This window comes from Nematostella vectensis, chromosome 13 (assembly GCF_932526225.1).
Source record: "Nematostella vectensis chromosome 13, jaNemVect1.1, whole genome shotgun sequence".
Classification (NCBI taxonomy): Eukaryota; Metazoa; Cnidaria; class Anthozoa; order Actiniaria; family Edwardsiidae; genus Nematostella; species Nematostella vectensis.
The window spans coordinates 13,581,463-13,609,440 of NC_064046.1; the positions used below are offsets into that span (position 1 = coordinate 13,581,463).

Here is a 27,978-nt window from a genome sequence, read left to right on the forward strand (position 1 = left end):
CTTTCCGGTATGCTAACGCTTGCAATGTGAAAAAAAAAAATCAATTTTGCGTATGTGCAATACAGGTTTACACAATCTCTCCCCCCCCCCCCCCCCCCCCCCCCTTCCACCCCACCAACCAGACTGGAGACTGGGTCGAGAATAAATTCTTGCGAGTAACGCCTTGTCGACTTCTTGATTTTTCTCTCTAAACGAACAACAACAGAACAGCATTCGATAAAGTGATAAAGAGGTTGGAAGCTGTGATTTAGCTTTTATAATTCTTTTTTTCTAGATGCTAGGGCTTACAGAGCATGTCTGTCGATGGGCAACATAAAGTAGATATTCAAAATGACGGGAGTTTAGCAGAAGAAGGTCTTTCTAGTCAGGACTCGGACGAGGAACTCCCTGTAGAATGGGAAGTAAGGACTACTGATACAGGGAGAGTTTACTATGCAAAGTAAGTGATAAATATATGAGAATGATAATTATAACCTTATAAGTTTATAATTTCTCTGGAACTTTACAAATCTGAGTCGTCATGTGAAGTGGATTCATAGACAAATGCATAGAGCTGTCAACCTTGCTTTAGGAAAAATCTCGAGAAAATACAGTGAATGTTTTAGAAGTACCAAGATAGCTAATGCAGGAGAATACAGCAAATGTATATATATTTTAAAGAAAATTAGGCTTGGGAAAAAGTTGAGTTGACATGCAAATGCATGGTAATTTGTCAGAGGAGGATCGGGGGGGGGGGGGGGGTAGGGTAAATATTGTAGTTTCAAGTAACCCTCACACTATTCAGGCACACACACCAGGGGGGGGGTCTGCATGGTGTGTGTGCACCCCCCTTGGCTGCAAAAATATGGTTATTTCCCATTGAATGATCTTCACAATTACTATGCTTTTTCCATATACCTAAAACTGTGCACCCCCAATTAGCTAATCCTGGGTAGGAATGTTTCACTGTAATATCTACTTTCCTGTTGTTCATATTTTATTTCTAGCCATTTGACCAAGACAACTCAATGGCAGCACCCGAAGACTGGCAAAATCCGCAAAGTCACTGGTGGTAATAATCTTTTTTTGCTTGTAGAATAGTGCAGGCTTTTAGTTACAGGTATACACACAAAATGGTAGTGATGATAAGGATGATCACAAATTCTGATTTATGAATTTTAGTAATTTATCATTTTTGTTTGATTAATAATTAATATCTTATTTGTTTTATTTTATGCTCATATTTCAGCTCTTCCAGCTGGTTGGCTAAAACAGTCAGATGGGAAAGGAGATGTATTTTACATCAAGTAAGTCGATACATGTGCAAGATATTTCAGCCTTTATAACAAGATAACCTGAAGAAAAACACTTAAGCTTTATGAGCAAACTGATGTTATGAAAATGAACTGATTTTTTAAAAAATAGTTGACAGTTTTGATTTCAATGCTGAATTGCTCACATTTTTAACTCGTGAATGCTTGCAAAGCATTATTGGAGGGTCTTCTGTCACTCTATTGTCAGATCGTTGGATCGTTGGATCGATCATCTGTAAACTTTTTGCTGTCTTTCTGTGCAATTTTTAGATCTTCCTGTAAACTTCCGGTGACCAACTTCCAGTTAAAGCTTAGTACTCTAAAAGAGCCTTGTCATCGACCTGTGACCGCTACAGTCATTACGTTTTATAGCCGTAAAGTATATATAAGCTAGTTTTTACAGAAAAGTCTTTGATGTGGGTTGAGCATGCGCATGCGCCTTCGTCACTGACGTCAATCGATTTTCTACAGTTCAGTCCAATTCAAGTTGTTAGTTTACAAAACAAATAAAATGCTAGCAAAGCTTTTAATTCTCCTTCTTCTAGTACGTGTTCATGTCTCTGGGTTTTCGTGTTATTTGTTTGAATTTGTGCTGAAAGAGTGATTTTGTGCTGAAAGAGCAGATAGCCAAAGCTGCAAATTTTAAAGTCAGAGAAACACAAGGGAAAAGCCTCAGTTAGCAGGGCCTTTCTTTGCAGGGTAATAAAAGAAAGCCTCTGTTTGAAGGTCAAGAAAAATAGTATGGACTTTAATAAGTTGTTTTTTCCATAATTCTTTTTTTATAAGTTAAGTGCTAAATATCAAACAAAACTCGTTCAAACATGCTTATTCATCAAGAAACGATCAATAACCATTTTGCGGGTTTCTAGAATGTTGACATGCTTAAAATACATATGACTGTAGCTTGATTAATTATGTCGGGTATTTAACTTCTGTTTCCGTAGAGAATAGGGCGAGATTTGACATGCTAGCAAAAGCAGTTCAAACGGTGAGATACCAATTAGGATAAAAACTTATTTTACTCAGAGGTTACTTCGGCAATGCCTCGGTGGTATATGGTTCTGTCACTTGTCTAAGACGTCAGAGACCGGAGGTTTGATCCCTACTGTTTTTTCTTTTTTTTTTAATTTTTATAATAATAATAAATAATCAAATTAAACTGTTCTTGTTGTTTCATCACATCGAAAAGCAAGGACATTTTATGTAATCCCAGCATCTTGGATGTGTTCATCCTTTGTTCAAAAGTCATCCTGTATATGTTTTATGCACACAAGAAAATAACTAGAAAAACAAATTTGCATTCACGAGTTGGCTCACAGAGCCCTTTGATTTGTTGAAGAATCACCCAACTTAACCAAACCTTTTTAGGCTTAGGGTTTAAATATGTTAAAATCAACTTGTTAAACTATCAGCTGTTGTTATGTTTCAGGCAGGAGGGGATGGGATTAGTGCTCGGATGCGCCTCCATTCAAATGAAAAAAAAATTGCACTCTGCTGCTTTAAAGCAACTACCCTACCCCCTTCTGGAAAAAAAAACTCAGAGCTTCATGTATAAATTGCCTTCTAGAGAGGCAAGCCATGGTTAATAGTACTTTTCCCTTTTAATCATTGTTTTTTTATTATTTTATTTTCAGCACTGTCAACCACCAAACAACTTTTACTGACCCTAGGTTATCAAAAGAATCAACATCTCGCATAAACATATCTCAAAAGTATGACGCTTCTTCCACCACTTATGATGTCCTTAAGGATGAGAATTTAGATGGGCGTGTCGTCATGGTAACAGGAGCAGGCAGTGGCATAGGTCTGGCGACAGCTAGTGCTCTAGCTGCACATGGAGCACATGTTGTAATGGCATGCAGGGATATGGAAAAGGCACATAAGGCTGAGCTTCATATAAAGGAAACCAATAAGGTATCACACTATTACCTAGATATGATTTTCTGGTCATCTTTTGAGCTTCCGGGCGTGTACACATGGGTGTGCACACTTCCCCCACTTCGGGTCTCCACGTCGATTTGGGTCTTCAAAGATGGCTAGAGATTAGAATTTTGTAAGATTTTTTGGGTTACAGTAGTTTTGGGGTTAGCACTGTCTTGTCATTTTGTCTTGTTTTGTCTTGTGCATTCTGGCCTTAATGCAATTATGGCAAAACTTGAAGGGGAAATAGAACTGGTTATTGTAACTCAAAGTTGACCCACACGCAGCCATATTAATATACCTTGTACTATTGCTACAAAGTTCCTTAGGACTGATGTTGGTATTTTAACATTTAATTTTCAGGACTGTAAGCTTGAAGTCATGTTTGTAGACTTGGCTTCATTTGCAAGTATACATGATTTTGTAGACAAGTTCAAGAAAAAGTCGATGTAAGTTATAGACTGCTTACAAAATTGCGCATATAACATGCACAGGTGAGACCAAAAATGGTTAATGAAGATATTGTTATTTTGGTTAAAACAAGTAGGAGCACAGTTAGGGACAGGCATAGGGGTATATGGATGAATGTTTTAAATATGTACATTCATTTATTTTTCGGGGTTCGGTACCCAGAAAATAGCACGCTCTGATTGGCTCGTGAGGTCCGGTATCCTACGGTCCGGACCCCGCGATACCGACCGCTCACCTTCTAAGCCCGAAATATGGGATCGATTTGCAGATTGGCCATCAAACTGGCTTTTTTCTCCCGACTTTATAAAGTTTCACGTTAAAACGGCATTTTATTTGCCATTTTATCTAGAATCACCGACTTTAAGGAAAATCGGCTTTGAACTCCCTGTATTTTGACAATTTCCCGCCACAATGATCTTGCAACGCGTGCATATTGGCCTTTGGCCGATCGTTCGGTATTTTCAAGACCTCGGTCACGGTATTTCATGATACGGACCTCCCAGTCATATATGTAATGCTAAACGTACATTCAAGTATGCTGAACTGTTCATATTTTACATGTTTTAATGTAAGGGGACAAGGGGAAGTGTTTTTGTTCCTGTTGTGTTGTTTATGGTGAAGTCAGATAAAAAAAAATGTTTATGACAAAGTGGCGGCGGATTGAGAGTCTTAATATTTGCAGGCCTCTGCATGTTCTGGTCTGCAATGCTGGTGTGCTAGGGGGACCCTGGAGGTGCACTGGGGATAATATTGAATATACATTTGCTGTAAACTACCTCGGTCACTTTCTACTCATCAAGCTCCTCCAGGACGTGCTCTGTTCATCATCACCCGCAAGAATTGTCATGCTTTCTTCAGAATCACACAGGTATATGTCAGTATGCGTTGGGGATCCGCAGGCATGTGGCATGGTTTAGGAGAGGGGGCGTACAATGCTCGGTAAAGAACTCGCTCTTACTTTTGGTCGCTTCTTTAAAACCCTCCTACAGCTGCTGCTCGTTTCAGCGCCCAGGTTTCAATGAGTGCACTGCTTCGAATTAGCGTTTCTATGAAAAAGGGAATAAGCGCCCCACCCACCCCTCCCGTAGCACCTAAATATGGAAAGACGACCAAAACCAAAGCTTTTAACACTCACACGTTACTCTTTCTTTTGTGGTTTCTAGATTTCAGGATCTGAATTACTCTGATAAACTGCATATATCAACAGTACCACTTTCAAGGGATAAGTATCATTCTATCCTCGCGTATAACCAGTCCAAACTGTGCTCCATCATGCTATCCATGGAGCTCAATCGAAGGCTAAGTAGCGAGGGAGTCACGTGCAACGCAGTGCATCCTGGGAACCTGATCTATACCTCCTTATATGGAAAGTCGTGGTGTTATTGGTTAATATTTCGAATAGCAAGATTGTTCGCTAAAACACCTGTAAGTACACACAATTAAATGACTGTCCAACTGTAAGGTCAGCGAATTTTCTATCCAATTCTTCCTAGATTATTATTCTCGCTTTTCTTTCTTCACCTCTCCCTACAGCTCCTTTGTTTTCTTCTCGTCCTCCTTTTCCTTCTCCTATCTCTTCTACCTTGTATTTACTCCTTCACTTAGTTTCTCCTCCACATCCTTCCTACATTATCTTGTTTCTTCCCCTTTCTTCCTTCTCCTATCTCTTCTACCTTGTATTTACTCCTTCACTTAGTTTCTCCTCCACATCCTTCCTACATTATCTTGTTTCTTCCCCTTTCTTCCTTCTCCTATCTCTTCTACCTTGTATTTACTCCTTCACTTAGTTTCTCCTCCACATCCTTCCTACATTATCTTGTTTCTTCCCCTTTCTTCCTTCTCCTATCTCTTCTACCTTGTATTTACTCCTTCACTTAGTTTCTCCTCCACATCCTTCCTACATTATCTTGTTTCTTCCCCTTTCTTCCTTCTCCTACCTCTTCCTTCTCGTTGTTTTTTCCCTTCTCGCTCTTTGCTTCTTTTCACTCCTCTTCTTGTCCTTGTTTCTTCGTATTCCTTTCATCATTCTCACCCCTTCCTCTTCCTTCTCGTTCTTTGCTTCCTTTTTGTTTTACTTCCTCGTTCTTTGCTTTCTTTTCCTCCCTCTTCCCTCGCGACCTTCTTAAGAGTTCCTCGAAAGCTAAGATCAATTCACTTCCCCCCTCCCACCTGAATCACACGTCCTAAAATCTTTATCAAAGAGAAACTGGTTGTTTCACTTTCAGGAGCAAGCCGCCTCGACTGTTGTTTATTGTGCGGTATCGCCAGAACTGAACGGCGTTGGAGGCCAATATTTCATAAATTGTCGACCGTGTGAGCCGTCTGTCGAGGCCGCTGACCCGGATAAGGCTCGCGCCTTGTGGACGTTAAGCGAGAGACTGGTTACGAGCTTAAAGAGACCACAAGGCAGCAACATAATTGATCTTTGAACTGCTTCTCGCACCATAAGCTTGATTTGTCTTTCAATAAACTGTAAGTATAAACGGGCCTGCACTTCCAATCTTACCTTGATGAATCATTATCCAGCCGAATGCATGTCTCGAATTGTCGATACTTTTGCGTTTTCAGGGTGGCCGGAATAGCTAAATGATTCAGTCTTACTTACAGTATTACTTGCAGTCTTACTTACATTCTTACTTGCACGGCATGCACTGGGTTTAAGTTGTGCCTTTTAAATACCTGTGTTGTCACCTGTGTTGCGCTTGCTTTTTTGCTACCCTAGTTAGAACCAACCTTTATTAGTTGACTAAAACATGTTTATCGTTTAGAAATAGTTCTAACATCGGGAAGTGGACACGAGGCAAAAGTACACATACAGGGCTGAGGGGTCAGGGCTAACCCACTTTTCTGAGTACATTTATTTTCACTTGAACGCGGTTTAAAATGCATAAAGCGTAACATGTATAAAGCGATTGCTTGATTGATCTACAACTGCATATTATCCATAGTCTCCTATTAGGCTGTATTAGATTAGATTTTATGTATTCATTTTAGTGGTACTCTGTACCTAGCCTGCAAATCTGCCGGTTATGTTGAATTTCAGTGTTTTCTATCCTAGAATACGCAAACTCGTTGTTGGAAAGGCTGCGCGAAAACGCGAACTCGTTCGTAGTTTGTTCTGTTTGAAAGGCTGCGCGAAAAAGCTGGGGCTATTGTAACGGGCGCCCAGATCTTTTTATACTATTACACTTTATTATAGTTCACTTAACGGGTGTGTTTGGGTTTATGAAACCACTTTATCTATATGTACGCATCCTGGTGTTTATACGTGCAAGTATCTTGTTAAGAAGTTGTGATGAAGACAGACTGGGTGGCGATTGTGGAAGCATTCAAATCTTCTGGAGGTCTTACAATGTTACTATGGCAACACATAGAGACCTTAAACATTGCCTGGAAGATAACAAGAAATAAAACATGTCATATACACGCCTACCAGCACAGTCACTACCCCGTAGGGAGGTTCGAGGTTTTCGGGTGAGCCATCCCACTCGAGTGAAAGGTCCGCTCAAATATAAAAACAATTAAAGAGGGGTGAGGAGATGTCTATTCTAAAAAGTCCGCTTTATGCCTCCCGCCCCCTCCACCGCGCGCAATATAACAACCAAGTAGTTTATTGCATCGACGTAACGCCATTTAACAAAGGTTTTCTCGTCGGATGTGTCAGTAAGCTTTCCTTATGGGCGCAATAAATGTTATTGTGTGATTACATCAAAGGATGCCGATTTGAATTTAATTGATCCGTGCTCAGGATTACTACCTGACCCCACCTCGCTTTTTTTCTCTAGACACGCCCCTAATTTTACACACTTTCGCACTATACCCACTATACACAAAACACGCATCACGATGGCTACTTCAAGCGAGTAACGACAAAACACCCTATCACGACGGCTACTTCAAGCGAGTGACGACAAAACACCCTATCACGACGGCTACTTCAAGCGAGTGACGACAAAACACCCTATCACGACGGCTACCTCAAGCAAGTAACGACAAAACACCCTATCACGACGGCTATTTCAAGCAAGTAACGACAAAACACCCTATCACGACGGCTACTTCAAGCGAGTAACGGCAAAACACCCTATCACGACGGCTACTTCAAGCAAGTAACGACAAAACACCCTATCACGACGGCTACTTCAAGCAAGTAACGACAAAACACCCTATCACGACGGCTACTTCAAGCAAGTAACTACAAAACACCCTATCACGACGGCTACTTCAAGCAAGTAACGGCAAAACACCTTATCACGACGGCTACTTCAAGCAAGTAACTACAAAACACCCTATCACGACGGCTACTTCAAGCAAGTAACTACAAAACGCCCTATCACGACGGCTACTTCAAGCAAGTAACGAAAAAACACCCTATCACGACGGCTACTTCAAGCAAGTAACTACAAAACACCCTATCACGACGGCTACTTCAAGCAAGTAACGACAAAACACCCTATCACGACGGCTACTTCAAGCGAGTAACGGAATATTTCAAATCAAATACCTTTAATTAAGTATCAGAACTCATTTATGGGATGGGTATTTTATAAATTCCCTGGTAAATCGACCATAATCCAAGTGCAAATGGTAACAAATGAGTAGCTGCTCTACATTCTTTAAAAGTAAACAATAAAGCTCTTACCAGTATTGCTCGGCGGAAGTTCGGCATCCTTATCGCGTATACCAGCGGATTTATCAGAGAATTCACGACCACCAGGATATACTGTAGATCTCTGAACCAATGAATGAGCTCGCAGGAGCACGTACTGCACATGTTCATAAGGTAGATCATGATGCATGACGGGACATAGCAAGCGAGGAATACGATAAGTACAGTCATGTAAGTCTGGGTGATACGGGCCTCGCGATCGATATGGCGTCGCTCGGCGGCCGCGTTGACCCCTGAGAGAAAAAGAAAATAAATAAATTTTAAATGCTTTTATGGCCCCTAAACAGCCTTTTCTGCGCGCTTCACAGATAATCTAACTAAGAACTAGCCATTAATCTACCCTATAGCCGTAGCAGGCCTCGAATTATTGGGGGTCACGATACAGAAACATTAAGAAAACATTAGGAGGCACAGCCTACTGGTCATTTCCTTATAATATTTAAGGATATTATATATAATAATATTTTAGGATATTATATATATTAATATTTAAGGATATTATATATAATAATATTTTAGGATATTTTATATGTTAATATTTAAGGATATTATATATAATATTATTTAAGGATATTTGAGAGGCACGTGCCCCACCCCTGATACGGCCCTGCACCCATAGATTTAACCAATATCTCGAAGCATTAATCTTAAATTAACCACTTATTTTAGAAAAGCAATAACCAGGAGGATATTCGCACGAAGCTAAAGATATTAAAAAGATGAGATAAAATAAAAACTCCTTAAAAACCTTTTAAAAAAATCTGCAATATATATTTTGATTAATGCATTATACTACCCAGCCTATTTGTTAAGGCACCATTCTTTGCGCATTCAATATTTATTGATGTAATCAGCCTTTAATTCAGTCGTAAATGTAATAGGTTTGAATTAACTTCTTTATCATTATCATTTTTATTATTATCATTTTTATTATTATTATTATTATTATTATTATTATTATTATTATTATTATTATTATTATTATTATTATTATTATTATTATTATTATTATTATTATTATCACTATCATTTTTATTATTATTATCATTATCATGTCTTTATTTCTTTTTTTTTTACCTTCCATGGCACTCAAATTTTCCATCTGTTCCTTAAGTATCTGGAATACCCGTACATAAGTGAAGATAAAGACGAGGAAAGTAGAGAGAATGGCGACGTTTGCGAACATAAATGCGTACGATACAAAGCCGACCAAGAAGTATAATGAAGTGATTGCCATGGACAGGACCCACGTCGCGAGCGAGGTCAAGAGGACGCGTTTTAAGGAGACTTCTGCGCGGTACCACACGGGCCTGGTGATGGCCAGGTAGCGGTCGACGGTCAGGACGGCAAGGCTGAGGAGCGATGCGGTGCAGCAAAGAAAGTAGGTCGTCTGGGAGAGCCACGCCATCTGGATACTGAGGCCTGGGGTAGGAAGAGTATTTTGTTTATACAACTACACTCGTAAATTACAGGCTCTGATGGTCAAGGGACCATGTGTTATTAGAGGACACAGACACGCTTGGTGTCAGCATGCGCACGTGCTCCCCAAAACTATTTTGATTGCTGTGTAAAACAAATGGCTATGGATTTTTTTGTGCGGATGGCCTCTTAAAGCCGCATTGTCACCAGTTTACTTCCGGAGGTCCGACGGAAACCTCAACCGTTAAAAGACAAAAGAATCTATTAGAATCCGAGATATTTATCATCCGCTCAGAATTAGCAGTCACATCCGCAAAGAAACTTCCAATAGACACACTGCTTTCAATGTTTTGAAATATTTTTCGCGTTTTCCGTTACGTAATCGACCGGAAGTAAAATGGTGACAATGCGGCTTTAATATATATGTACAGAAGACGTCACAGCTCGGCTGCGTCTCGTGCGCTTTTTCGTTCATGGAACGTGGTGACGTCATCTATGAGGACAGGCGCAAAAGTTAGATTATTAAATACTGAAAGGGTATACGGGAAGCTAGGAGAATGGGGGGGGGGGGGGGGTTAGAGGATTGCAAAGGAAGAGGAGGTACAGTGGGGGTGGTTTGGAGTGGAGGTTATGGTGTGTTTATATACTGGACAAGAGCTACGTGAAGGGACAAAAGAATGTGATTGATGTAAGTTTGAGTGATTGTATTTCGGAAGGAACTAAGATAGGAGTGGTGGTAGAATAGTGTGTTTTTCTTCCACGCAAGATACTCTTACAGATATACAATTCCTTAACTGCACCCTATATCTTCTATGCTCTAACAGTATGGGGATCTGCGGATAAGTGTCATTTGAATTCTGTATCATTAGAATTCTGCTTCTACAAAAACGTGTTATTCGTTTCATGTACTTCGCTGAACGTAGAGAACATGCAATCCCGCTTTTTCTTGATGCTGATATTTGACCGATTAATTTTTGTTTTTTTATGAAAATATATGCTGCCAAATACACGATGTCCGAAATAAAAATGCTCCCAGTAACATAATCGATCTATTCACGGATATCAAAAGTGTACACACCTACAACACACGCTCATCGGCTTCTGATAACTTTTACATGAAGCGTTCAAAACTACAAAAACAGTACTTATAATGGTTTCTCTAGAGTAGGTGCACCTATTAACATTTTTTTTTTTATGTCAACGGTCTTTCTATCCACAAATATGCAGACTTAGCAAGAGTTTTTGCAAAACGGGCAGAGCTGGCAGCATTGCTAGGCCTAAGCCTTTTACAATACTAACAGGCATTTTTTCTTGTTTTCTTACCTTTCGATTCGCGGTAATGTATATAGATAGACAACGGTTCCATAAGCGCACCCACTAGGAAATCCGCCACCGCGAGGTTTGCAATAAGTAAAGTGAAGGGAGAGCGCAGGTCTTTGTACGGGTTGACCACCACTGCCATGATAACCAGAATATTCCCGACTAAGGTGAAGACCATGAAGATACATGACAGCGAAAGATTCGTCAAGGACACCTCCAGTGGGGACGGGATCCCCACACAATGCCCTGCTCCAAACGGCATGTTGATCACGTGAAAATCACGTGGACGAGCATCACTCTCGCTTCACCTAAACAAAACAAGTGGTTTTATAGCTGATCAAATTACCCATAACTCTCGATGCTGTTTCTAAATGGTCTGAAAAACCTTGGGGCGAGGGCGATTGAGTGGAGGCCATTAGAAATAACTAGTAGAAATAACTTGCTAAGTACTTCCAAAACTCATTAATTTTTAATAGCCATTAATTATGTTTAACCGCTGTGAAACAAAATTGTCACGATTTCTCGAGAGCTCGTGGTGTGTCTTTCATAAAAAACTATTTGTCATTTTTTAAAACACTAAAGTTTATAATATTTTCTCATACAAACAGACCATAACCTCTATTTCTCGCAAGACCGTACTGTGTCTTTTTTAAAACACTACAGTTTCTTCTCTCATCATTTTCTTATATGACTTTACAAAAGGCTGCGGGATCCACGTTGCCCACATGATTCTTGCCGTTTGTCAAGATTTCACATCGATACTCGAAGGTAATACAGAATTGTTTATGGCCATTTTCTCCAGTTTTGATAGCCGTCCAGCAGATGTGGCCTTGTATAGAGGCTTTCCATGAGGTCTCTCGAGTGAAAGGAAACCACAAACTGAACAGCTTGCGGATGAAATCAGTAATAATAGGAAAAAACAGTGATCTCTATAGTAGAAATATTTGCGTGTCTCTGAAAGTGATATGTTTTTTCAACTCAAAGTTTTTTTCAGAAAAATAAAAGCGATGGCAGGTGGATTACTTGAAAATGCATTTTTTCACTGCCTCTTTTCGCTCTGTCTGCCGTCATCGTGCCTCCACCGTCGCAAATCTTAAATTCGCTATAAGCTTGTTAGAAAAACGGTGCGATTGAAAAAAATTTATATTTTAATTCTGCCCACAACAACTGAATTGCAAGCTTCTCGAGCATCTATGAAGCGAAAAGGGTGAACACAAGACTAGACGTACACTCTGAGCTTACTTCACCTATACAAGAAAAAGGATAAGTGCTGACATTTACATTGAAACCACCCTTCTTTTCTTTTTGAAATCTTGTAATGTGCGATTCCTGTTCAATGTCTATACACATTTTGAAACCATTCACCCCAATCGGTTTCGATTTTAAGGTTGTGAGACAGCTGCACCGGACTCAGCTTAAGTCAAATCTCTTATTATTTTTTTCTTAGAGGCTTTTGAAGAAAGTTGTTCAGTTGGAGTTCGTATATACATGAAACCTGAAACTATTTCTCTTGGACAGAAAAACTGACACTCGGTGCGTACATGAACTGCAGGCGCTTTCCCAATATAGCCTGACGAAAATGCACATATTTTTCATCCATTTCTCGATAACGAAGAGTCATGCCTTAAAAATGTAAGCGGTAAAACGGGCGTAAGCTAAACCAAATCCGAATATTTCTGGATCCCAAAGCCGATAAGCTTTTATCAATAGACACTTACCAAATCGTTATTCTATTGAACTCGCACGGAATCATGAAGTGGAGAGATAGTAAAGTAAGATTATTGAAGACCGTGCACAAATCCGGTTGAAAAAACACAAATGATAAAATGTTTAACACAAATACAATCTTGCTAAATGAAAACACCGGACGTTAAAGGTAAATTAACTGAGCTGATTCTTTAATAAAGTCAATCTTCCGACATCCCAACTCGATGTAAAGGCAATTTATCACCAAGCTAAATATGAGTTTTGGGCAGACATTACACAATTAAACTAATATAGACGAGCAAACGGCAGTAATTTTCGGGAAAAACACACTCGAAAAACGAACATGAAAAAGACTGAAATTATAAATACATCATACCTTAACTTAAGCTTGTTTTCTTGAGAAAAACAAACATGAAAAAGATTGAAATTATAAATACATCATACCTTAACTTAAGCTTGTTTTCTTGAGAAAAACGAACATGAAAAAGATTGAAATTATAAATACATCATACCTTAACTTAAGCTTGTTTTCTTGAGAAAAACAAACATGAAAAAGATTGAAATTATAAATACATCATACCTTAACTTAAGCTTGTTTTCTTGAGAAAAACGAACATGAAAGACTAAAATTATAAATACATCATACCTTAACTTAAGCTTGTTTTCTTTGGGAAAAACGAAAATGAAAAAGATTGAAATTATAAATACATCATACCTTAACTTAAGCTTGTTTTCTTGAGAAAAACGAACATGAAAAAGATTGAAATTATAAATAAATCATACTTTAACATAAGCTTGTTTTCTTGAAAAAACGAACATGAAAAAGATTGAAATTAGAAATACATCATACCTGAACTTGAGCTTGTTTCCTTGAGAAAAACGAACATGAAAAATATTGAAATTATAAACTTAAGCTTGTTTTCTTGAGAAAAACGAACATGAAAGACTAAAATTATAAATACATCATACCTGAACTTGGGCTTGTTTTCTTGAGAAAAACGAACATGAAAAAGATTGAAATTATTAATACATCATACCTTAATTTAAGCTTGTTTTCTTGAGTCAACCTTGCTTGTTAGCTCATTTTCCCGTGCCTCTGCTAGCAGGCAATTTTTAAGATAAGTGAAAACAAAATATCAATGAACCACTTACATGCAGGACTATTTCCTTGTTCATTTAAACGCACCGGACGTAATAAATGGGACTTTAAGCCTTTGCCACTTTAATCTAAAGACAAATTCTCGATAGCATTTGCTAAAACTACACTTCTAGAAGAATGAATTGATTTATCACAAATCGGATTAAGATTGACGGTTCCTGATCATTTCACGGGAATCGCTAATAAAATAAAAAGCGTGTATTAATACACTTTTTAACTCCAACATAATACAAATTCAGTATATAAAAAATAACTGTTATTTTGTTCCTCATATTTACGATTTAAAGCTTGTTTGTTTTGACTTTTTACGGTTTACCACATTGAGACCCACTCACTTTGTTAAAAAGTCTGCGCTGTTGATCATCCATTTGGGGTGTCTGTGGAGTGACAACAGGCGATAGAACTGGGCATGAGAAAGAGTGATACATGCGCCGCCCCAGAAAGTGTTCTGAACTGTTTACGAAAAAAAAAAATCGAACATTGTTTTTCTTCAAACAAAGTGACTTTTCATTTTTTCTTACTCAAAAGTGGGTTTGGATATCCGTAATTCAACTATATACAATAGTATACCTCCTAGGAGATGTATATTGCATTTTATCCCGAGTTTCTCAACCAATCAAATCGCTTGTTCTTGCGAGGTTCACGAGTTTTATATGCTAATTGCTCGAGCGAACGCAGTTGTCGGAGTTTGCAACCTTGTCTATTTTATATACAGAAGGCGACGGGAAAAATTCGCAGCGGCTAAAACAGCTTAAAATGGCAAATGATGGCGGGTTTGAGTAGTAGCAACTTCAAGCTACTGTTTTATTTTCAAATCAGCATATTTGTTTCAACGAGATTTGTTCGCTCATACAAACTCTGTAATAAACCTACACTCAACGTGAGCCTGGGCTACCTGTGGAGAAAGCACTCGCAAACGCGCCATTTTGGAGCTAGCTCTCCACAGAGACCCAAAAAGTATTTCTAACTCACAGCCAAAAGCACCATTTACGTCCAGAACTTTTTATGTTCAGGAGAAAAATAATAATAAAGCACAATGTTGACAGGATATCACTTTTTGAAGACTTTTGTTTGCGTCTTGCAGTCTTGCACGACACGAAAGAAGCCATCAAAAGCGCATGCCTTTTGTAAACAATCATTTCAAATAGGTTTTAAAACTGCCACAATAATATCGATTAGATACTTAACTATTAGATTAAGCTATAGAACTGATTCTAAACCACTTTCAACTTCCATTTGTTTTTAGATTCAGTTCTGATATCCTGTCGGTCCATGATTTCTTCGTAAATAAGTAAAGTATGACAAAACAAATCTCAAGCTTAGCCGATCATCAGTGTAAGTTAGCTACAAACATTTCACAAAAAATAGTATGGAACTCACCACCAAAAACATTACCAAAAATCAAGACCGGGCCGACGAAGCAAGGATTCGTGCTTTTCAATGCCCATACAAACGTGTTGGTAAAAAACTTTGATTGCATTTGGCTTGAATGTGGACGTGCGAACTCCCATGAATTTCCTGCCAAACACTATAAACACAGGGCCCCCAATAAGGCAGAGAAAAGTGAAGGAAATATTTTGAGTGTAGTTTTTTTTATAGCGTAGCTGTTTTTCTGCTTTGGTTTCTCTGTTTCTTTTGTCGTTTAAAAGACAATTACCAAAGTAGTATCTCAGTTAGAAGATGTAACATGTAGAACTCTCCTTCTTTCAGCTATTCTATTGTGTCTTCTCCCCCATATAGACGAGCCAATAGAACCTATAGTGTCTAAAATAGTGTATAAAATAGCAAAGGAATTACTTTACCGGCTGGTCACGTATGGAGGCTAAGATCACGCTATGAACACGTGCAGCCTCGATTTCAAACTTCACATCACATCACGGACATCGACAATGACAATAGTATTCGGCCCTTAGGCACCGAGACTAAAAATGATGCAAATCCCTATGAATTTGGATGAATTCCACTCGTTTCGGATGATTCTAATTATATCCCGGTCACTTCTAGTCCAGTTTCTATCCAACTGTCCGTATTTTTTTAGATGTCGTGCAGTTAGGTTTTGGTGTAGCTAGTTACATATAATTATTTAAGAAGTCATTCTGCGGTCAAACTAGGAACACATAGCATCAATCTTTGCAAATAGTACTGAATGATTTTGAGAAGGTATCTGAATTGAAGTAAAGACCATGAGTCTTTGCTTCTATTAGGATTGCCTTTTAAATGTTTTGCACAAGTAATGACTCAAATACAAGTAATGATTCAAATAGAAATTTAGCTAAATCCGCTAAATAGCGCAAAAATCGATATAAATTGGCGTATAAATTGGCTGGCGTATTTCCAGCCGTATTCTATACAGAAAATAGATAATTTCGTCTTTTTTTTTTGTTATTTAAAAATTAACACCCCCCTTACCATTAGGAACTGATTAGGAACTAAGTAGATAACGCCTGCGAGGGAGGCTAACTCGAACGCGGTATACGTTGTTCCTTCCATGAACCTATTTTCCAAAGCAATAGGTTCGACTGAATGAGGTACATGTTCGGTTCAACGTATGTCTTAAGCCTTATTTTCCTCGGGGTGAAGGGATATTCAATTTTTTTAATATCTAAGATTTCACGGAAAGAGCTTTTTGTCCATTGTTTTGGAATCACAGAGTAACATTTCACTTTTAAAGACTCTTTAAAAGTGAAATGTTGAACATGTTGCGTCGTGTCAGATTGCAAACTGGACGAAATAAAGCTGACGGACTAGATCTGAAATTAAGGGATACTATCATGATATCCTTATCACTCTCAAATATTGTTTTATATTGTTATTTAACATGCTGAACAGAGCCGTATAAGAACCATAAAGATAAAGAACAAAATAAGAGGGAGAGAAGAAAATACTTTTCACAAATTGGTACATTGAAGTTCAATACCACAAGGGCTTATATGTTGTGTTCAGCATTGATTATTATTGTTATAGTGACTATTAAGAATTAAGACAACCTAGTTTTTTAAAAGGTACCTTGATTCATAAGAACCTATTCAGCCTGATCTTGAAAATTCTAGGTTCTTAGATGAGGTTGCGGTAACTGTTACTCGAGCGTTACCACCACTTTATTTGATATTTTCACCCTCGATAAACAAGCTCTCGATAACTGTTTTCGATCACCTTTTGTAGGTTCGAGTCAACTGTGGAGCAGAGGGCGAGACAATGTCAAAGTATTACATCAGGGACCTTGAGCAACAACGACGGAAACGTGGACGACGGGACAGCAGAAAACAATGGAATTTGGTTCAGAATTGAATCAGCACGTGAAAATGAGAAAATGCGTTCGTGTCTGATACATTTTTCATACGTTTTCCACCAAACTAAGACGTGAAAATTCCCAATTTGTTAATTGAAGACGCGGACGTTGGACTATAAACTCCTCTAACTACGTTCGCTACAGTGGAAATGATGTCCTTGGTATATTTTTATGTCTATGACTATATTGTTTTGCTAATTTTATTGCACTTAAATTGGAATTGATGGTCAAACGCGAACGCATGTCTTTTGATCTCGTTGTCCTAGCCGTCGCCCTTGCTTAAGGTCCCTATTTAAAGCGGCTAAAAACAATTCAGCAAATAAAAACTATAAACAGATTTCCTCGAAGGCCTTATCTCTACAAAACCCCATCGTTTTGTACAGGTCTCCGACTTTTTCCCCTTTTTTGCGTTTAAGTGATATAACGTATTAGCCGTGTTAAACATATAAGTATTCTCCCAACAAAATAACAGCCATTGAATACGAAATTTTGAACTTATTTTCAAAAGATCTCCTTTTTATCGTGAGCGAAATTACAGATAAACATCGCACCTCAAGGCATCCTAAGCGAGGCTGCTATTAAAATCCGTTTAACATAAACGTAAAAAAGGGTAGTACTTACACACTGGAAACACCGGCAATTCGTTACAAGCAGAAAGCTTCCACGGTTTCCAAAAATAAGCAGACTTTTACCGGGCAAGTGGCCATCTGTACAATTTTTATATTTCATCGGTAGCGGTTACAATCAAGACATCTTAACTAAGTATAGAGTTACCCCACTTAGAGTAGGAAGGTTTGACTCATTAACGAGATTTTCCCCGAAGCCAATCTTCATTTTAACCTTATTTAGGAAAAGCGTATTACTTTTCTATTTTATCGTTTATTGGCAAAATTGCACACCTGGCCAAGGGAAGAAAAATTATGCGAGATCGAATTTTCATTTGTAATTTGATAATCTCTTGTTGTAGCGATTGCCTCGGGATAACAGACTTATTCTCTAGATATGAAATTAAACCATTATACTAATTTCAAAAACACAACAGGGCTTCGAAACAGAATTGAACAGGCGTTGAAATATGTCATTTTCTGGCGTTGAAATGTGTCATTTTCTGGCGTTGAAATGTGTCTATTGCACAAGTACTGCACGCTCTCTATCGACATATTATGTTTATTGGTGTGTTTTGTTACTACCTCAGGGGGGTAGGGATGTAACCCCAGGGGGGAGGGATGTGACCCCAGGAGGGAGGGATGTAACCCCAGGGGGGAGGTATGTAACCCCAGGGGGGAGGGATGTGACCCCCATGAGGGGGGTGATCGTAAGCAAAATGGATTTTTACCCTGAGCACCTTTGGTGGATCAACATAAATTCTTATCCCACAGAGATAGAAAATTGGGTGTGGTTTAAGGACATTTTGTACTCTAAGAGATAGCAGAATCGAAAAAGACCCCCTAAGAGATGGCAGTTGGTCGAATTTTATACTGTGACGGATGGCAAAATTGGAAAAAAAAAACATTTTAACACCCCTAAGGAATAGCAGTTGGTCGAATTCTATAAATATCTTTCAACAACCCTTATAGTTCAACAGATATGTGCAGATTTTACCTTGAATTGCGCACTTTTTGCTAAAGATATCAATTTTAGCATAGTGATAGTTTTTGATACCTCTTACAAGATAGGCTATAGAGCCAAGCTCAGTTCGGCTTTAATTTCTGATTAATAATGAATATTGATTTGGCTGCCATTTTGAACCGGAAGTAAACTAACTTTTTTCCAAAAAAATAAATAAACTCGCACATTTTAAGAAAGTTTACTCATAGACAAATAAAATATAAGTCAGAGAATGCATCTAAACAAAAGAGTTCTTAAAGTAACAAGATTTTTTTCATTTTTGTAACTTTTACAGGGACAGCGATTTTGAACCGGAAGTAGTCAAGAGTAAATACTGGCACGCTTGTTTCACTTTGCGCCTTTTAACAAAAATATTTAAAAAAAACTTGTTTCAGGAGTAGTTTAGGGTCATCTTTTCAAGATAAGCTATGGAGCCAAAAGAAAATCCCATTTAAACACGGATTATCTCGGGATATTAAAATGGCCGATAATTTAATCCGAAAGTGAAAAGTCACGCGTCGATACTCACAATTTTCGAAAGTCGTCAAATGATTTAAAAGACACATATAACCAGCCCAAGTATACCAAACATTCATGCTCAATAGCTGGATCAAGAGAAAAGAAAGGAGACAAAAGCAATTGCTTATGTGACAAGCCTGGTGGGGATACCAAGTACCCCGGGAGCGGGCCGCTCCACCAATTGACTTCAACGTCTGTAAACGACCGCACACATGAATGTGCTACAAGATGAACAGTTTCTAACAGTAGGAACTGTTAATCTGGTGGCCTCGGGTGTGCGCTTATCACTCTTCTTGCCTTTCTTCCTTTTTCTACAGAAGAGTCAAAGGAGTATCTCGCCAATTAGAATTTCATGCATTTACAGGTGATACTGTATCCTGTTGTGCGGGTAGGGGGATAAGACAGTACTTGCTGTATTCCCCGAAGCCACAGATGGTCTTCGACAGCTAGCCTTCAGGCCAGTTAAGATAAAAGACAGAATGTTTGGCAACACTTGAGCGCTTTCCACTGCTTCTATACGACCGAACAAGTACAGAGAGTCGAAGAAAGGAACAGCATTTAATGTCATTCTACCGACGAAGGCAGCTATCATACAACACACCAAGAAAGCTGCCTTTCAAGCAGGCCATTGTTGGGGGCAAGCACTCCTCCCTGTCTCAATGCCTCCGTCTTTTTAGCACAATGGACAACAGTATGCCATAGCCGCTTTGGACAAACGCTACTAGAGCTTTCCAAGGCGTGTAAAGAAAGCCAAAGAACTATTAGATGAGGAACCAAGAACTATTAGATGCAAGATAGGCTGCCCAGCACGCTGCACTTGCACCCAAGCCAGCATGAAATGTTCAGCCCTTTGCAGCTCCATTGAATCGTTTAATGATAAAGCTGTAAGATATCTGAACTGCAATAAATTAAAAAAACAATTCTCATCGGAGTTTGTTATTACGTTAGGCCGACGTATTATGAACCACACTCTTTTTGTTTTATAAGAATCTATTTTTACTTACGTCCAGCCTGACTAAGATTTCACTAATTTTTAACAAAATGCCGAGGCTCACATAGAAAGAAAACATTTTCGTTATATCAAATTGGTGCATTTATCATTTGTGCAATTCTATTTTTTTTTAACGCTTCATTGCTTATTTGTATATGCATTAATCTGGTTTGATTAGAGTGTGCAGAAACAGGTTTGGGAACCTACTTCCGGTTTAAAAAAGAAACCTAATCAGTTTTGCCTTTTTTTATTTTTACAAGTATTAAATGGATTTCATGAATATTTTAGTCGTAGACTTTTAAACAAGATGTGCACCTCTGTGCTTTCAAAAATGCCAAATTTAATCTCCAGTGCAAAATTGCTGCAATTATAATAAACCATATTAATCGGCGATACAAGCCGATTTTATCTTGGCACCATAGCTTATCTTATGAAGGTTATTTCAACCTACAACTGCAATAAAATTGGTGTCTTTTGCTAGAGGGCGCGGGATGAAATAAACGTCCGAGGTTTTACTTTCGACTACTTCCGGTTAAAGGTGGCTATCACCTTTAAAGTCCCAAAAAATGACAAATTTACGGTTATTTTCAAAAATATTGGGTTTAAATACATTCATTGACTTTTATATTAGTTGTCTAGAGAAAAACAGTATCAAAATGTGCAAGTTTATTTATTTTTTATAAAAAGGTAGTTTACTTCCGGTTCAAAATGGCGGCCAAATCAATTCTCCTTATTAATTAGAAATTAAAACCTGAGCTTGGCTCTATAACCTATCTTGAAAAGGGTATTAAAAACTATCACTGGGCTAAAATTGGTAACTTTAGCAAAAAGTGCGCAATTCAAACACATATCCGCCGGACTATTAAGGGGTATCAGTTGGTCAAAACTTTATACCCTAAAAGAGGTGAAGATCACCCCCTCTACTTTTTGGAGAGTCCCCTCCCCGGGGGAAAGGAGTTCTAAGACCTCTAAATCGGCAAAAAAAGTATTTGAATACTATAAGGTTTTAGACCATTTTGAGTAATTAATGTCTTAGCAAGCCTATCCCCTTAGGAAATCATGTGTTGTATTTTTCGCATAGCCAAGAATGCCTTTTGTTGGCTGGACATTTGCTTGTTAAGCTCGAAGTATCGGATTAAAGAGCTGTGATTGGTCTGCGGGTAATTTGTAAAATGTACTTAACTTTTTGGACAGTTTGCCCCTACTGTGGTATATTCATGTTTCCTTGATGTCTAACGGCCACGCCCCTATTGTGGCATTTTCATGTTCCTCTTGGTGTCTAATGGCCACGCCTCTTCTGCAGCATATTCATTTGTCTTTGCTATCTAACAGTCTGTGTAAATCAGTCAAATACTGTGCCTCTCTGTCTTTGGTGAAAACTAGTTGAGGTGTATGAAAAAGAGAGTGGTACGATGGTAGAGATTGCCTGAAATAAATAAATATTGACAATTAATGTATCGCCTATGATTGGGGGCCAGAACATAACTTAATTGATATGTCCCCTCAAATGAGAGAAAAAAAATGAAAAAAGAGCAAAATGGCAAATAAAATCCTGGCCATGTAAGGCTGCAAATCTAGTCACTGATATTGATATTGATGTCAATGTTTTGTATTCATTAGTGAGAAGGGACACAAGGAAACATTAATCTTTAATCTTTACAAATTTTAGAAATGTGTGGCATTTATAATGTCTTACATCTCTCCCCTTCAACAACAGAAGCTGAAATCTAAAGCCTCATGGAAACAGCATCGACTTCAGCCAGTATTGCTTATCTCAAGACAAAGAAAATTTGCCATAGAGTATTGTATATGCCTCATTCTTTGTGTGTTTGTGTGTAGTGTGATGTGTACATGTATCCGTAAATTCATGGGTACTTGAAATGTAAAAGAAAAGAAAATGTAAAAGAAAAGAAAAATAATAAGAAAGACAAAGCAAACAAAAAAAATCAGATGTAACAAGTATAATGTTAAAAAAATGAAAAAAAGAATAATGTAAAAAAAACTTGTACATGGAACAATAAATGTGTAAAAAAAACTTGTACACGGAACAATAAATGTGTAAAAAAATACCATAGACTATTGTACCATAGTTAATAGAGAGAATGGTTACAAAACCTGCCGAACGTCTAAGGCTGAAGTCCTTGTCTGTTTTTTGTTTGTTTTTTTGTTTTTTTCACATTGTTGTGTAGGTGCAGAAGTCAAGGGTACAGTACAAGAGAATAGGTTATATGGAGTAAACGAAGAATATATGGAGTAAATGAAGAATATTGTTGCTTTCTGCATAAATACCACCGCTTTTCGATCGTTTCAAAATTCACAGCATTGATGCAAATTCGAACCAATACTATCATGCTTGCTTTGTAAGCCCACAGAGATTGTTCAATAGAGCTCTGCTCTCTAGAGAGTTTAGTCCCCACTTGTCAGATCTCAGGGTATAATGGCAATAGAACATGCAAAGTGAGAAAGACAAAGATTTAAAAAAGTGAATAAAATAGCTTTGATTCAAATAAATCAATAATGGATTTGTTCCTGAATATGTAGTATTCATCAATCTCATAAATCACATTACAGGATTGTTTAACATCAGAAGGCACCAATTGTTCATGTCCTTTAAGATTCATAACCATTGTCCGGAAGTAGAAAACCCGCAAGATTGCGTTACTTTATAATACTGTATTACGTTACATATTTAGTTTTGTTATGTGATCATGTTGTAATTCGAGATAGGTAAAAAAGGGGGTTGTGCCTCTAGAGTTGAGATGCGAGTGTACTATTACTACGGAGAGTTTGTGATCAAGAAATAAAGTAAAGAGAATATAAGTGAGTTTATTTGGTTGTCCCCGACACCATCTCCCTCTACTAACTACATGTACGATATATGCACATCAGAAAGTTTTACCCCACAAAATCGAAATTTCTTGATTTCTAAATGGACAAACCTTATTATAGCGTAGCCTCCACATATATAACAGACTCTCTAGCCCCAAAAAAGCATGTGCCAGTTATATGGGGTTCTCCATTTGGTGTAGGGTTTATTGAATGGTCCGAATAATGAAATAAAATCATGACTTAAAAAAGAATCTGTTTCATAGTGGGTGTTTACTGTGGTTCCAATGTATTTAATCTGTAGATATAAGAATAAGGGGGTTTACTTAGTCTGCGGCCACATTACTGCTATGACCACTGCAACTTAAAATTATACCTTAAATAGCTGCTGTTTTTGTCAAAAATTGCTTGAATTTCATCTTCACTGAGAGTGTCATCTTCAAGCCTCCAATACACTGTGGCATGACCATAGTCTTTTGCCAGCTTAACCTGATGACAGAAGAAATATAGGGAAAGTGGCTTCTGCTATAGCTGTTAGGGGAAAGTGGCTTCTGCTATAGCTGTTAGGGGAAAGTGGCTTCTGCTATAGCTGTTAGGGGAAAGTGGCTTCTGCTATAGCTGTTAGAACTCAGCCTGAACCGGAACCTCTTTCTAAAGAGACAATTAAAAAAGGATGTAAAGAAAAATTCAGCATTGTCATGCTGCCATTATGTAGCAAAGGTAGAGCTTGTTTATAATAAATCTGGCAACTTTTCAAAAATATTTATTTGTGTCCAATTATCTGAAGTGTATAATTTTGATAAAAAAGAGCGATTTGGATAAAATGTATATATAAACTCAATATGTAAGACACATTTCTACTATAAGACCTCTAGCCTCACCGTTCAGGAACTATCCAATTTGGAGTAGCCTGTTGAGTCAGGGGCGGCGGAGTCCCATACGTGGGAGGGGGGGCGTAAGTTGGGGGGAGGTGGGTAGTGGTTTCAGGGGGAAGGGTGGGTGGTGGTTCAAATTCTTAAGCGCTATTTATAAGAATGCGGGGGATAACCTAGGTTTTTATGCATGGGATTTTAAACTGTTCAACAAATTTGTTGATGGTTGCATATGTACCGCTTGAAACGGGTTGATTAAAAAAAAACGTTCATATATAAAGAAACATCGCAAAAGTGGGGGCGACCCCCCTGCCCCAACAGGTCCACCGCCCCTATGAGCAGCGTGGGCATGGAGGATTCTTGCATGGGTACATAATGAGTGCAGTTGTGTGAACAAAAAAATTCTATACACAATACAAAACAATGTTAGCCATGCAAGCAATGTTACACTTGAAAATCATTAAATAAATTATATAAACCAATGCGTGAATCAGTGTGTGAATTTGGGGGTCATTAGAAAAAATTATAGGGGTGTTGATGTAAGAAAAAAAAATCCATGCAATTTGAAATAAATCTGAAAAAAAAAATACAAACAATGAAGAGACAAAATAATGCAAAAAAGCTCCCCATTCCCCATTTCTTATGGTCCATCCTCAATTCAATCCTCTGTGCAAGAGACCTGATGACAGTACTTATAGTGGAGGGTTTGGTCAAACCATAATTCTGACAGATGTTTTAGCACACCACAGCAATATTTATGGTAATCTGCTTATCATACCTTAGTAATTTCAACATTGCACTGTGAGAGAGAGGAATGTGGCTGTGCACACTCCAAGACTTGTACTAAGGCCATTTTGAGTGTTTCTCCTACAGCCTTTTGTCTAGCACTCAAAGGGGCAATGGAGGAATGATGGCCTTCAAGAGGATCCAGTTGAAATGGTTTTGGTCTAGATGAGCCAGAACCCTAAAAAATACAAAAAATTTTCTTATAACTTGTAGTGTGAGCACAAATTACATTTATGCTTTAGGCCTTACCATAACAAAACTTAAATAATTGGTATTTGATAACAGCTTTTAAAAAAATACAACTCTAAGGATCGTTAATTTCTCTCTCTGGTTTGGAAGAGATGGCAAGGCAAGTAGACTAGAAATAACTAAAGAAAAGGCAATATTTTCTTTGTATTTGTGTGACACTTTTTTGAGTGAGGTTCTTTACTAGAGAGGAAAAGTACAGGGGTAATGTGACTAATTAAAAAAAAACTGCAAACCAAAATGCAATTGATCAATTGTAATCAGAATTGATAACAACTGATACCTACTCAAATTTTTCCTGTTATCAATTGTTATCAATAGATATCAATTATTATCAAATGATTTGAGTTGAAATATGTGTATATGTATGTCTAGCATAGCATGGGTCGACCTCTGTGACTTGGTTTCCCTTCTGTCTTTTTTTATTCCAAACTGAGTCATTTTTTTCTAAAATGTGTTCCTGGTTTTCATATTAACATCTATAAGCATAAGTGAATTAAATAAAAATGTATTCTAGATCACTCTGGTATGTCATAAATCTGAAAGTCAAACTTTTTTGTAACCAGTTTGGTAATTAACTTCCTGTGGAGATACTGCAATGGCATAAAAAAATCCTAATATGTTCTTTCAGGTGTGGTCAGATTTTAATGAGAAAACTTGCCCCTCCCCCCCACCCCCACCACCACCAAAAAAATCCTGGGTACGGGCCTCAGGCCTGTAGCCAGGATTTTGAGCGGGGTGGTTTGTTTTTCCATTTTAGTGGACAAAATTTCCGATATACCCGTCTCCTCGCCTTATTAAATTAGGTAATCAATCTTGTTTTTAAAATGTTATTAAAGGAAGCTTTTTAACATATATGGATAATTATAGACATATTGATGTGCACGGTATATCTCCAACCAAACGTTATATATTTTTGTTTGTCCGAGCGGACCTTCAAGCCAGATGTAAGGGGGGTCGTCCCAACCCCCCGAACCCTCCCTGGGTACGGGCCTCAAGTCCCTACAAGAACGATGGTTATCAAAACAAATTTATGTGAACATCTCACCTTATCTAATGGTTCTTCCTCTTTAGGCCTCCTAAATCAATTAAAAAAAGCGATCAACTATGCACAATATTTGTTAATATACTTAAGTGACTTATAAATTTGCTACAAATCTTTTCTCACCTAAACCGTTTTTTCCTATGGGCCCAACTAAATTTGTCATGATTTTGCTTTTGATCAACTTGCGTAGTGTGAAGTATTCTCGTAGAGGATAGACATATGACCAATTGTGTTTTCGGTGCTGTCCTGAAACCAACTAAAGCCGAAAATTTTTGCGCAAAAGAAATCGTCCCGACGGCCGCCATTTTATAGTTGCTCGGACCCAGTCATCTATATCTGTCGAAAACAGCCACAGAGAGCCCAAGCTCTTGCCATTTGAGTTTATTGTCTGAAAGGCGTGGATATAAGTGCAAGTATCTTTCCTTTTCAGCCGTGTCTCATTTTTCAACTTTCTCTTTCTGTTAAGAAAATGTTACACAACTTATTTATCATTATCTAATGTTTCCAAACTTGAAGACCGATTTGTTATAACTGTTGCTTTCTCTCAACTGCCGTTGTTATTCAACATAACTTTTATTTAGATCTCAGAATTCTTTGCAGTTGTTACACTTGGAAATCCCGCGCCGCTCTGATTGATTAATTTATCTACAACGCACACTAGATCAGCCTACATATCTAGCTATATCGATTTCTTCGCAGCTATGACCATCCTCGGAAACCCAGAGGTATTTGATTATACCCAATATTATACCCCTAGGTTTCCGAGTATGAGGTATGACTCTCACTCTGTCCTACCTCATTTCCATTTTCGATCCGCTCTGATTGATTCGTAATTTTCACTCGCATAGAATAGCGAAAGAATAGAGGCTTCTGCTAGGAAGGATGTAATAGCCCGCTTCGCCAACATGATGCAAATATCTTATTGAAGATAATAAGGATTTTACAAGTATTAAGTCTAACGCGTGAACAAAGCATGGCTGCTCCACTATAGAATAACACGAATTAAAAATTTTCTCACAAAAATGCACATATTTGTCCATCGAGCCCATCCATCTAATTTTTTCTCTAATTATTTCATTTATGAAGAAATGCGCGCAATCCTGATGGTGATTTATACGGACTTTACAAAAACCCATCCTCGGGGAGCCAGGACGAAAATGGTTTATCTTTCTTCTTCGCGCTTACCCCCGCATACGGTTTCCGCGTCGCCCTGGGTCCCCGAGGATGATAAAAACCGTGCTTGTGTATTTTCATAGTCAACAAAAAGACGGAAAGGGCATATTGTGACGATAAGGTCGATATAATATTTCATATATTTGCATCACTTTTTTTCTTCTGTATAATTATTTGGATAATTGGGCTCGTAAACTTGTCTAATTATACTCGTGAATACCATGAAACTTTTTGGCATTGACTAAGTTTGGCTAAGTGAAAATGTTTCTATCATGAGAGAACCAATTTTTTCATATCTTTAAATTTCAAGTGATCATTAACGTCCTGTGGAGATACTGCAATGGCATAAAAAAATCCTATTATGTTCTTTCGGGTGTACAATGCAATAAAATATATTTTATTTGTACCACAAGATGAAATTACAATACAAAGCTAAATACATTAATACAAATCGGGTACTGGCTGTCTAGAAATAACTAGAAAGCTAATCTAGCTAGACAGCCAAAATTAAACAACTTACAAGATTCTGTCGTCAGACGAGGCACAAGTATAAAAAAAAAACACAGAAAAAATAGACAATCAAACACGAAAATAAAAGGAAAAGAATGTACGAATAAACTTTGATAAGAATGGAACATACAGAGCGAAAATTATACATACATGAAA

The 27,978-nt window shown here is 37.9% G+C and overlaps 2 protein-coding genes across 5 annotated transcripts; one reads left to right on the forward strand and one right to left on the reverse strand.

Moving 5' to 3' along the window:
• The first annotated feature begins 164 nt into the window (after positions 1-164).
• LOC5503621 (WW domain-containing oxidoreductase) lies at positions 165-23,184 on the forward strand. Of its 4 annotated transcripts, none has more exons than XR_007306204.1 (10): positions 165-439; positions 987-1,051; positions 1,229-1,286; positions 2,927-3,206; positions 3,576-3,661; positions 4,366-4,551; positions 4,847-5,108; positions 5,909-6,155; positions 9,467-9,779; positions 17,120-23,184. XR_007306204.1 is itself a non-coding variant. In XM_001624583.3 (9 exons), exons 1-8 carry the CDS (start codon positions 294-296, stop codon positions 6,110-6,112), a joined length of 1,287 nt encoding a protein of 428 aa, XP_001624633.2. In that variant the 5' UTR covers positions 165-293; the 3' UTR covers positions 6,113-6,155; positions 9,467-23,184. The 4 variants fall into 4 exon arrangements, 1 of the variants encoding a protein (XP_001624633.2); XR_007306205.1 differs by having other exon boundaries at positions 22,034-23,184; XR_007306206.1 differs by having other exon boundaries at positions 22,082-23,184.
• Positions 6,501-11,353, reverse strand: LOC5503622 (histamine H2 receptor). The gene is made up of 4 exons (XM_001624592.3): positions 11,095-11,353; positions 9,430-9,774; positions 8,326-8,585; positions 6,501-7,073 (listed from the first exon to the last, which is right to left on the reverse strand). The coding sequence occupies exons 1-4, from the start codon at positions 11,351-11,353 to the stop codon at positions 6,966-6,968; spliced, it is 972 nt and encodes a 323-aa protein (XP_001624642.3). The 3' UTR covers positions 6,501-6,965.
• Positions 23,185-27,978: the final 4,794 nt, after the last annotated feature.